Source organism: Talaromyces proteolyticus (assembly GCF_021365285.1).
Source record: "Talaromyces proteolyticus strain PMI_201 chromosome Unknown BGW36scaffold_17, whole genome shotgun sequence".
Taxonomy (NCBI): Eukaryota; Fungi; Ascomycota; class Eurotiomycetes; order Eurotiales; family Trichocomaceae; genus Talaromyces; species Talaromyces proteolyticus.
Genome location: NW_025764293.1, coordinates 340,130 through 351,153, shown reverse-complemented (window position 1 = coordinate 351,153; position 11,024 = coordinate 340,130). Strand labels below are relative to the sequence as shown.

The window sequence follows — 11,024 nt, the reverse complement described above, 5'->3', positions numbered from 1 at the left end:
TAAAAAATAGTCTAAGAATTGAAATAGAATAATATAAATATATAAAATATATAATTAAATTGAATAGATAAAGATTATTAAGGAGATTATTTATTAAATTTATCTTTAATAATTAATAAGATTAAAGATAGTGTGAGGCGGTTATTGGAAAACAGGCGAGCATTAGGAGTCATCAGCTGAATGTAGGGTTCAGAAGTTGGGTCTATGATAGACGCAAATTGATAGTTCTAATCACTGTGCATCTTGAGAAACTATAGTTCCTAAGATACTATTATTTTGGGGAATGCCATCTTATGAGAGTGGGATTTTATAAAAAGATATTCTGTGATAATTAGATTTCTAGATAGCTATTCCTATACTACCATCGCGAGGAATGCCATACCAGGAGGGTAGTATTTACTCAATCTTCCGGCGGTGTGGCATTTGCATGTCCTTATTTAGCAATACGACCGAGAAAGAACCGAGTTCACCTTGAATGAAGTTGAAAGAGTCAATGTTTGACTTTCTCTATATAAAATTCTCTACAAACACTTCGTCGAAAGTCAAGAGGTTTTTAATGGCATCGATATTAAGATATGAACCTCCTCCTGTGCTCTGACACCTCGATGCACATCCTTTACCCAGGACAAAAAAATAAAAAAACAAAAAAAACAAAAAATCCAACGCTGTATATCATAATCGTATCGGGATTCTGTTAAAATCAGTTTTTTATTATCACCTTTAAAGGACTGCGTGACTCTATCATCCAATCCTCCATGGCTAGCCATTAGCTCGAGCGCGCATCAGCCACACAAATTTCCTCTTCTCGAGGATCTCGCAGCGGACGCTGAAATGGCATCATCTAGTATGATAACAGATCGTAATACGCCTTGGTTTCTAGCTACCTGCTACTCTTAGCAGCAAAGAGATAATTCACCCGCTCCTATGTAAGGTGTTCATCGCTGCTACTACTAGCTAGTAAAGATAAGAAATCAGTGATGCTATTACTAAAGTATGGTTCTAGATAGACTTGATGTATTAGAACATAGGATCGAAGGTTTGTTGATGAGAGAGATGAATATTGATAAGTGCTGTAAGAGATTGCATTTTCTATGGATGCTGTGCTATATTTAAAAAATGTCGTAAATAATTCTGGTATTTAGGAAATCATCCCATAGTGTTGATTATATAGATATTGGCAGACTCAGTATATAAAGTGGCGCTCTGTATTTTGAGTGTTGTAGCGCCTTTACTGGGCTATATTATATTAATTGGATTGACGCTAAGTCTGTTCTGGTCAATATATACATTATGAAGTTGAGAAATATAAATGTACCTTTGCATTGATGAGCGAATCTACTCTTGGATTGAGGATGGGGCAATCTTTAAGCCTCGCTAAAGTTGTATGCTTAGTCTACCATGATTCAATTAGACGTCGTGGACAGTCAACATACAGTACTGTAGACCGTGTAGAGAGCAAAATAAGGAGTGGCCTTGTAAGGCTGGCGGCAGTGTCAGACATGTACACCTCAAATTACAATTGTACTTCTAATAATTTTAATTAATTTTAATATTATCAATAAAGATTAAAATCACTTAGGAAGTACGTACTTACGGCCGCATCTCCAGGTGATGGCACGACCGAACTAATGGATGAAGAACAGTGTGCTTACCGATCTGGTGATACGGTCCCTGTGAGCCGTTTTGAGACCTACAAATGGCGTGGTCCTCCCCTGGCCTATCTGTCATTCTTCGAGTACTGCATGTTGGTGCAGACTAATGTCCGTGACGCAAAAGCAGAAGATTTAGAATTTGACCCCAAGCACCCCAAACACGGGGCACAAGAACAGCGCTTGGCTCGCAAGAAGTCTCAGATGATCACTGTCACCTTCAGTGGCTACTTTTCCTAATTCCAAGCCGAAGAGGAGGGCGTTCCAGGAGGGCATCCGGTGACGACTGCGGTGCAAAGCGATCTGGACGAGGTACTCTTAGAGCTGATTGTGCCGTGGAACCAGTTACTGGCCCTCGTCAAACAATATTAAGTTACTTATTAAAGGACCTACTATTTTTAAAGCTCGAGGTATACTTAATATAAAGACTATTATTTTACGGTCAAGGGTTATAAGTAGTAGATTTAGTAGTCAGACAATTTCTTAAAGGCTCGGAAGGTGAAATTATAGGTGTGTTAGTATATATTAACTATTTGTCCATGACTTTATTCACACCTCCAACTTCTAGGGTCTCTGTGTGCAGAAGCATCCACACAAATATTTCTAAGCGGATAACGGCAATGATTCCTCACAAAATCAACCCCAAGAGCAATAGTATCCTGAATATTATTAGCTTTCCTGATTGACTCAACATAAATTCGACTGTTCCGGGGTAGTTTACATTGACATATTTTACCCCAGTAATAGTCTCTGGTGCACCTCGGTCCCCATTCTCCACCCAATCGACCAATCGCATCAGAACGTTATGTTGGCTGTCCACAGCGTTTCCCTGTGCCCCTATATACGTCTGTCCAATTTGCCAAGCTCCAGGTCCCTTAGAACAATGACCCATCCCACTAACGCGAAAGAAGCGGAAAAAGGGATCAAGATCCTTGCTAGGTAGACCCATCACATTGGAGACGTGGTTATAATAACGTGCAGTGTTCGGAGATGTTATTACATCGTCTTGTTGGCCGTGGTAAACCATCACTTTCCCACCAGCGGATTGAAAGGCTGAGAGATTGCCTGCCGCGAGTTAGATTAAGAAGCTTCAATTTTTCTAGACAAACCTTTAAAAGTGGCAATGTTCGCCGGATTTAGTGCGATTGAATAAGTAGCATCTTTGATATTAAAGCTAGCGGGATCCCATGAAGCATTTTGATACCTACCACCTGAGTTAATGTCTTTTTAGCAATATGTTACATTTTATGAGAACTAACACAACGTATTTGTACCAATCCTTAATAAAGATTAGTGCAGCTAATAAGAAACGTTAAGAATCACTTACAACAATGTACGGCGATGGTGCCCCTCCAACGAATTAGCACAGTTTCCAGAATAAGGATCCACAACTTACCTCCTAACACAGATTTTGACGCTCCCAGCTCAGCACCTGGCTGAAGCCGAGGGAAAATAAGTTGTCGATCTTCTCCAATATAATCACTCAGTACGGCCCTAACAGTCAATACCTGGTCACTCGTGAGACACGTTGAGGAAGTATTCATGCCAGGAGCGCATTGCAATGCTTCTGGCCGAGGATCTGCCAAATTGTGAGTCAAGCTTTCATTTGAGAAGACGACTTACAGCATAGTGTTGGATCTTCGATAATACCATCTAATACACCGTCAAGGCCATCGCATTGTCTCAGAATCTCTGTATGAACAGTGGCCCATTTAGCGGCAGAAACAAAAGTATTTGATGTCGAATTTCCCGTAATCCCAAAGAAATGACCGTTCCTAAGTATATTAGCGCCCTGTTTCTTACAGTTGCTTCAAGTTAATATTTACCATGCTACCAAGGCATTTCGGTCAATTGCCGGTGACCCCGCTAGTATTCCGTCGAAGTCATTAGGAAATTCTTGCGCTGCGTACAAACCCTGTCGACCACCAGTAGAGCAGCCCAGGTAGTAGCTTTTCGTGTATGGCCTTCCGTAGAAGAGCTTTGTCATTTCTTTGCCAAGGACCACGCCAGTATGCATCCTGCCTGTATTAGAAAACGTCAGAGTGGTGCATCAAACACTTACGAGCGCCATGAAAAGTCGATCACAACATCGGGGTTGTGGAAGAATGCCAGACCGCCTGTACCATTATGTCCATTGTTTGCGCCTACCATAATTAATTTCGAGTTCGATCAGAGATGGTGATTTCCTTGCCGACTGATGCAAATCCTAGTCCGCCTGCATAGGCCATATCCTCGTACTGGATACCTGGTTCATGGTTAACAAACGTACATAAGAATGAAGACTCTCTTCGAAGAACGGCAACTGTAGCCAATCTCTGAAGAGTACTTGGATTTCTTACACCCTGATTGGCCTCCATTTCCAGTACTCAAGAACCGGCCTGAAAAAGAACTCAGTGTTGTCTCCACCACGAAACGCGGCTCAGAAATGACATACCAGTCCAATTCTTTGGGAACCACGCCTCGAGTATAAGACTGGATCGGTTTGATGTCGTGACATTCATAGCGATGCGACAGGTATTTGTGTACACGACTTGATATGGGCGTTGGCATGTGTCCACTGGCATTTGTCAGGGGAGCAAAGCGATCGAGCTATGGCTCGGTGAGGTGGTACTATACGGCCATAGTCCTGAGAGAAAGTCAAGTTCGTCCCTGCTGGCACGCTGAATTGCAGTCAGCATTGCTACCTACCAAAATGGGTCCAGCTTACTGTTCAGCGAAATTCACCGTCACGTTGGGAAGGTTCAGCGACGCGCCGAAATTGACACAATGCCTTGGAAAGTCGATTTCATGATCCGGGTAATGTGCAGCGACAAGTGGTACAACTCCTCCTATCAGCACAAGAAAATAATAAAGAGATAGCATCTTAGGTTACTGTTGACATGCACCTGCTAGCGAGACAAGCGTCCTCCAAGGATGAGACTTCCACCGCATATATATTACGTACGGCGCATATACACCGTGAACTAGTTTGGCAGTTGTCACTTCCCCGGAAATTTTAATCACAAGGATTATACGTTCCCGGATATTTACTTCCTCCGAATGCTTTGGGTCTTCGGGGGTAAGTATCCGAAACTCCTCGACAGTACGTACACTATCCGCTGCTTCTCCGTCTCGAGATCTTGAATCAGGTCCCGGCTGCCTTCCACCTCTGATTTCAAAAAAGGGGACGTCCAAAGACAACACGTATTCGCAAACAAGAGAGTTATCAGAAAAAAGAAGACGAGGTTTTCTAATTTGTGGTGTAGACAAAAAGGTCACAATAAGCGGAGCTGTAGGACATCTAACGATAGCAGAGTTTTAGGCGCAAACGGAGGACAGCGATGCTGATACTAGGTAGTGCCAGTATAAGACGCAAAAATAGCTGAGGTACCGATTCGCAGACGTTGTAATCGAGAGCGAAGAGGGAGAGAATAGACAGATGCCGTCGTGGAATAATTAAAATCAATCCTTGCATTTGTCTATCAAGATTCATTGCCAAAATTGGCACATAGTTTCATATTTACTGGAACATAGAGTTCTATACTCTACTGTGGGGGTAATTAGCCATCAAGATTAAATTGAAACGCGAATGAGTACTCCCTCATGGGAAAGGGGGTATCACGACCCTACCGTGCCGGCATTCATTGACCGGAGAGTGGGAGGCCTGGCCATTCGGAGACCAAAGTCCGGTGGGGGTTCGCCAAGTGGGGGTCTAATAGCTTAGCCAGCGGGGCACCCTATCATCAATACAGGCCATCGCTTCTGGTAACATCAATTAATTTTACTCAGTACATATTTATTAATCGTGATAGCCGAAACACGGTGAGCATGGGCCATCTCAATGGGTCGGGCACGTTTTATATATGGATTTAATAAGAAAGGGTTTATTATATATATAACATCCTTAATAAATGATATCCTACTTCCGTAATTAATTCTGGCCTCATAGGTAGGTGAGCCCTAACATTGGACATATATCTGTTAAAGGTGATAGTAAGATGTTCATTGATTCTTCTAATACATGTAGGATGACTGTCCCATATATATACACATACCCAATCCCTACCACACTATTTCAGCCGCCGGGATATTCAACAAGCAGATATGGACGTATCGCAATATATATATCTCCATTGAGATGGTGGAATCAAGCAGGTAACTAATGGAATGGAATTGTATGAAATAAAATGAAACAAAATGACATAAAATGAGCCCCTTGCCTAAGGTTACTCAAGGTCTAGTACTGGTCCTGCCTCTTGCATTTGCATCAGAGGCTCACCAAATCACCATTTAAGCGTAGTAGTCTTAGGATGTTGCCTGGAGCCCAAGAAATCTCCTATAAGCCAATGAGATATGGATTGAGATAATTACATTAGCCAATGACGAACTGAGAAAAGATAAATTTCTAATTAGTGCCTTTGAGAACGCATTAACATTACTCAACGAAATCTCCAAACTTTCTCAATATTTCTACCACGAGATTCCTCTATCTGAATCGTATTCATGTACAAAGAATGGTCGAGTTGACCTGTCTATCATAACATAAGGGTTAATGGCTCCAATGCCGGCATAAAACAGAGTAATGGATGTTATAAGCAAAAGAATTACATATTAAAATAGGAAATTAGTTCTATTTTAATATATGTTATTGTCAAAATGTATTCAACGATTCGTCTGAGATCGAAGGTCACTCAGGATATTCTGCTAACAAAGTAGAAGAGGGCCATACAATAGATGATAAAGAGCTATTTATCGCAATGATGATAGTAAGAGGGTAAGTCGTTGATATATTGATAGTAGTATACTATTTTGATATGAAAATATAACACGATCTAAATACATGATGGTAAACGAGTGTCTATATATACTAAAGTAGAATCATAGCTATCATAGCCGTTGACTAATATTTGCTCTGTTGGATATGTCAGTCCAGATATATCCATTCCCTTACAATGGCTATGTTGACTATGCAAGTCACGTGCTCTTCTTTGTCGTAGGCTGGAATCAGGCATTAGATCAGTCATTACTGACTAAATGGTTGTGGCTTAGTGAAAGCGTAGCCGCTTTTGGCGTCGTTCCCGCAATAGCTAATTCTCCTCTCAATTTTCAAAGATAATTTTCATAATAAGGTAAGGCGTTGCGCAGTGTTTATCAATGTCAATTTGTATAAAGCAGGGCGCGGTGCTGTTACATATATAATCACATATAACACATATATTTGAAAATTAAATTAGATTTTAATATAAGAACACAACATAAGCATCCAAACAGAATCTGCCAAGAGTAGTGCACCTTTTGGCAGCCAATCGTCTAAGGCTCATGAGATAAGGGCTGGATAGCGGTCCTGCACTCTGTGATTGGCTCATCGGCGTTAGACCCTAACCTGGTCCATTTTTATCGGCGATAACTCGACACAGGCTCGAAAACGGATATCTAATGCGTCATAGTTGCCATTCAGGGTTAGACAAACAGTAGCATGGGTATGACACAACGCCGATGACTTCGGAGTATAATAATTATATAAACATGGCGATAGGCAAGATTCGATACTCGAGGTCATCAAGATCCTCTCAAGTAAGCTGCATATTTAGTCTTCTTTGAATCAAATGCAAAATGCCTTCCCACGGTCAATACACTGTTGAAAAGGTCCGGTATCCTTCACACGGAGAGACTATCGGTGGAGTCTTATTCCGTCCCATCAATATCACGAACCCCCCCGGCATCGTTGTCACCGGCCCATATTCTTTTATGAAAGAACAAGCGCCACTGCAATACGCGACTCGTCTTGCAGATGAAGGCTACGCAACCCTAATCTTCGACCCTCGCACAGTCGGCGAAAGCACCGGTCAGCCCCGACGACTGGAAAACCCCAAAATGAAAAACGAGGATATAGTCGCAGGCCTTGACTACCTCTCTACACGTGGAGATGTCGATGCATCTCGGCTCTTCTTGGTCGGAATCTGTCAGGGTGGCCCCCAATCGCTGGATGTGGCATCTTACGACAGCCGAGTTGCAGGCGTTGCCTCAGTCACGGGATACTATCGGGACCACGAAACCGACATTTATATGATTTGCGCTGGTTGTGTTGCGTGGGAGCCTGGGGTGGATATTGCGGCATTGAAGATGCCCACCGCCGAACAGGGAGAAGCACTGTACAAAGCACGACTTGAGCGAGCTAAACAAGCTCGTGAATTATATAACAAGACCGGGGAAGTAGTATATCAGCCGCTGGTCGATCCAAAGGCCGCAGACCCTAATACCGGGTCATTGGCCGGCCTTCCGGGACCGGTCGTTTGGGCCTGGTACGGGCCGTGGACACTGAAGGGATTTGAAAACCAATATGCGGTGATGAGCGACCTAGACCACTTTGACTATACCACCGTCCCGGGTGTGGCGAAGCTAAAGAAGCCGGCGCTGCTGATCCATGGTGACAACTGCATGAATCCACCGGCTGCTAAGCGTCACTACGAGTCCATTCCCGCAACTCAGAAAAAGCTGATCTGGAACGAGTTCTCCCACTTTCAGCACTATGAGCAGCCGGATTGTGTTGATCGCAATGTGGGGGACATTGCGACTTGGTTTGCGGAGGTTAAATAGAGTGCCATTGGCGATAGGTAGATTTTAATTGATGAGTTCATTCATCAAACTCCAAAAGCTATCATTTGAGAAGTCCCCTTCAAAATTCCAATCATTCGTAATATTCGTATTAAGTGGATCTAAAGATAAATTGTCCGGTGTATCCATGAAGGGAATTTGGGTGCTTGAGATATGGTCGTAGAACAGGTCATGGGAGGGACGCGGTGGTATCACAGTATCAAAAGATGGTTCCAACGGTGTTCCGTTGGAGAAATTTTTTTGACTGTTGGGAGATATCCAGTTTGGGTTGCTGTGAGGTGTTTCAAAGTCCTCTGCAGTTTCGAGGATGTCGAGTCGATGCTTTAGGTGATAGTACAGGTTCCAGACAACACCATATGCTGACTTTGCCATATAATTGCATAGACCAATAATGCGCAGCCTTTCCATCCCTCTTTCAACAACTTGGACAGATTCTGCTCGCCATTTTTGGTTCTGATTCGGAAAAGCGACATAGATTGCTGCAATAAGAACAAGCGCGTCGAAAGAAGCGTAGACCGGATTGAACACCTTGCACTGATGCGGCTCTGATTGTTGGAAGAGTCGCTCCTGTGTACGAAGAATAGATATTCCAGCTTTGAGGGCTTCCATTTGACTATTGGCCACAGAGAATATGTAGGGTCGATGAAGTGTGAGAAGAACTAGGTTGATGAGAGAGTACAGTCCTTCTCGGGCGACACGTAGCCATTGACACCCACGTATTTGATCAAATTTCGTATCTGGATTTTCCAGCCGGCACCAAGAAGGTAAAAGCTCTAAATTTTTTTGGATTGCTGCGTGAATGGATTCGACCTTTGGGTAGTCCTGGAGTTTGACGCCATTATATTCCAGCTGGTGAATGTCCTGGAAATATCGATAGGCCACATTATAACCGGCGAGGATGATATCAAATGGTCGAGGGGGGTCAGTCTCGGTCTGCCAATGCGAGAACAATTCTTGCCTCCTTCCGTCATCCTCAATAGTGCGAGAGAAGCTATCTATTTGGAGATTGGTGGTAGCTGGTCGACCGAGAACGACAGCCATATGGATATCCCAAATATGTAAGATCACCCAAATTCTATGACCATCGGTGCAGGGTCCAATTGGAGATCGCTCGGATACAACTCGTCCGGTATGTAGACCAATTTCCTGTGCATCGCGTATTGTTGCTCCAAGTACATGCCAGGCTTCAACAACTTTGCCACTGCTTTTCAAAAATGATGCTCGTAACAATCCTGATTGCACCGTAGCTATTGTAATGTCTCTTTTCCCCAAAATTTCTAGTATCTTAGCACCTGTATCGCTATATTCGGCGCCAAGATCATGGAAGCTCATGCCAGCCATAGTGATGAGGGAACTAATCCTTTCATCATGAGGGGGGTGAAATAGAAGCGCTTGTGCGATGACTTGAAGTAGCAAGGCGGGAAACACAAGAGTTTCCGACGTCAATCTTTCGAGCCCCTTTTGAAGGTCAGAGTACGAGACTTTTCTCCATTTTTCTAATTGTTCTCGAACGGTTCTCTCGTCGAGCAGAGCATACTGCCAGTTGATGTCGGAGAAAAATGTCTCGACCAGGATGTCGATGCAGGCTTTCGAAGGTAGCTGGCGGACCAGTTCCTTGTACTTAAAATTTGTATCACTTTGGAAAGGGGGCTGGTTTGTGATAGACGGACTAACTAAAAAAGCGCTCTGGGCTCCATATAGCTCTGTGGTTCGTAATAAACTCATGGAGTGGTGGTTGCCTTGGCTGGAATAGCCAAAATCTCGGATTTCGTCCTGAAATCCGCTAACCCACTCAGAGTCCAGGCTAGTAGGTGGAGGCAGATGCACCGTGTTGATGCTATTGCTGCTTTCCGAGGAACCGCTCTCATTACAATTGCTTGGCATGGATTGGCAACCCTTTGGGTCAACATCATAATAGCAAATATCCTAGAGTTCTCACTCAGATCAAATGCAATATAATGTCTAGAGGAGTCAATACCTGCTTTTCTCGCTTAATACAGTTACAGCATGGATACTGGCGGTCGCACTATTGAATATTTAGTAGTTAATTAATTAGATCTTTTATAGGTGCCTTACTTTTTGCTTGCGCCGATGGCATTCTGTACAAGAGATAATAATTCTCTTCCTTTTCCGAGGTCTGAGTTGTTCTGATGATGAAATAACCATCTTGGTGTTTCTTTATATTTGTAAGAATTAATGAAGAAATTTATAATCTCGATCTGAATTGGATAGAGATTTTCTTTTGCATTTTTATTAAACTCAAAGGTCTGCCCTCTTTTGAAGACAATAATAATACGATATGCGAAGAGTTTCAAATAGGAGTGTGTGATTGATCTTGGTGAAGAGAATAACGAGAGATGCGGGGTACTGAACTATTGATGCCTCAGGCACAAAGGCAAATTTTTTTTCCAACCTACTTCAGACAAAAAAGACCACTCCCAGCCTTTTCCAAGCGTATATCGTGACAACTAATATTTAATTACATTAGTTCATATATGTTATATAGCCATTCTATAAGGATTTTTTTAAATGAATCTGAATAAGAAAACAATTTGAAGTTATAAAATGGACCCCACTGCCTAGCAGCTAACAGGCTCGTAACCACTTCTATCACATGGATTCGTTTCTGTAGTGATACTGACTGTATAGTATTAGAGCGGCCACTATCCCCTTCCAATAATGGAGACAATCTGAAGGAATCTATCACTCGTGGTTCATGTCGAGTGGGCTACATACACTATACTGTATCATGGTATTTTCTTAGTATGTATTGGTTTGAGT

General features: G+C 42.7%; 3 protein-coding genes across 3 annotated transcripts; 1 reads left to right on the top strand and 2 right to left on the bottom strand.

Moving 5' to 3' along the window:
• Nucleotides 1-2,194: 2,194 nt before the first annotated feature.
• BGW36DRAFT_421171 (putative ferulic acid Esterase/Feruloyl esterase) lies at nt 2,195-4,511 on the bottom strand (the record flags this gene model as incomplete). Its single annotated transcript, XM_046219540.1, has 13 exons — nt 2,195-2,308; nt 2,353-2,714; nt 2,759-2,853; nt 2,909-2,948; nt 3,046-3,228; nt 3,273-3,424; nt 3,476-3,667; nt 3,712-3,793; nt 3,841-3,894; nt 3,989-4,027; nt 4,084-4,206; nt 4,266-4,309; nt 4,357-4,511. 13 exons carry the CDS (start codon nt 4,509-4,511, stop codon nt 2,195-2,197), a joined length of 1,635 nt encoding a protein of 544 aa, XP_046065277.1.
• A 2,606-nt stretch (nt 4,512-7,117) lies between these two features.
• On the top strand, nt 7,118-8,237 carry BGW36DRAFT_79988 (Esterase/lipase). Its single transcript, XM_046222602.1, has one exon. The coding sequence runs from the start codon at nt 7,242-7,244 to the stop codon at nt 8,223-8,225; it is 984 nt and encodes a 327-aa protein (XP_046065276.1). The 5' UTR covers nt 7,118-7,241; the 3' UTR covers nt 8,226-8,237.
• A 12-nt stretch (nt 8,238-8,249) lies between these two features.
• BGW36DRAFT_309392 (uncharacterized protein) lies at nt 8,250-10,409 on the bottom strand (the record flags this gene model as incomplete). The annotated part of the gene is made up of 3 exons (XM_046212399.1): nt 8,250-10,169; nt 10,222-10,269; nt 10,320-10,409. 3 exons carry the CDS (start codon nt 10,407-10,409, stop codon nt 8,250-8,252), a joined length of 2,058 nt encoding a protein of 685 aa, XP_046065275.1.
• Between the last annotated feature and the right edge of the window lie 615 nt (nt 10,410-11,024).

What these genes read in the sequence shown, in the direction of transcription:
- BGW36DRAFT_79988 (XM_046222602.1), top strand. Translation starts at nt 7,242, where the DNA reads ATGCCTTCCCACGGTCAATACACTGTTGAAAAGGTCCGGTATCCTTCA.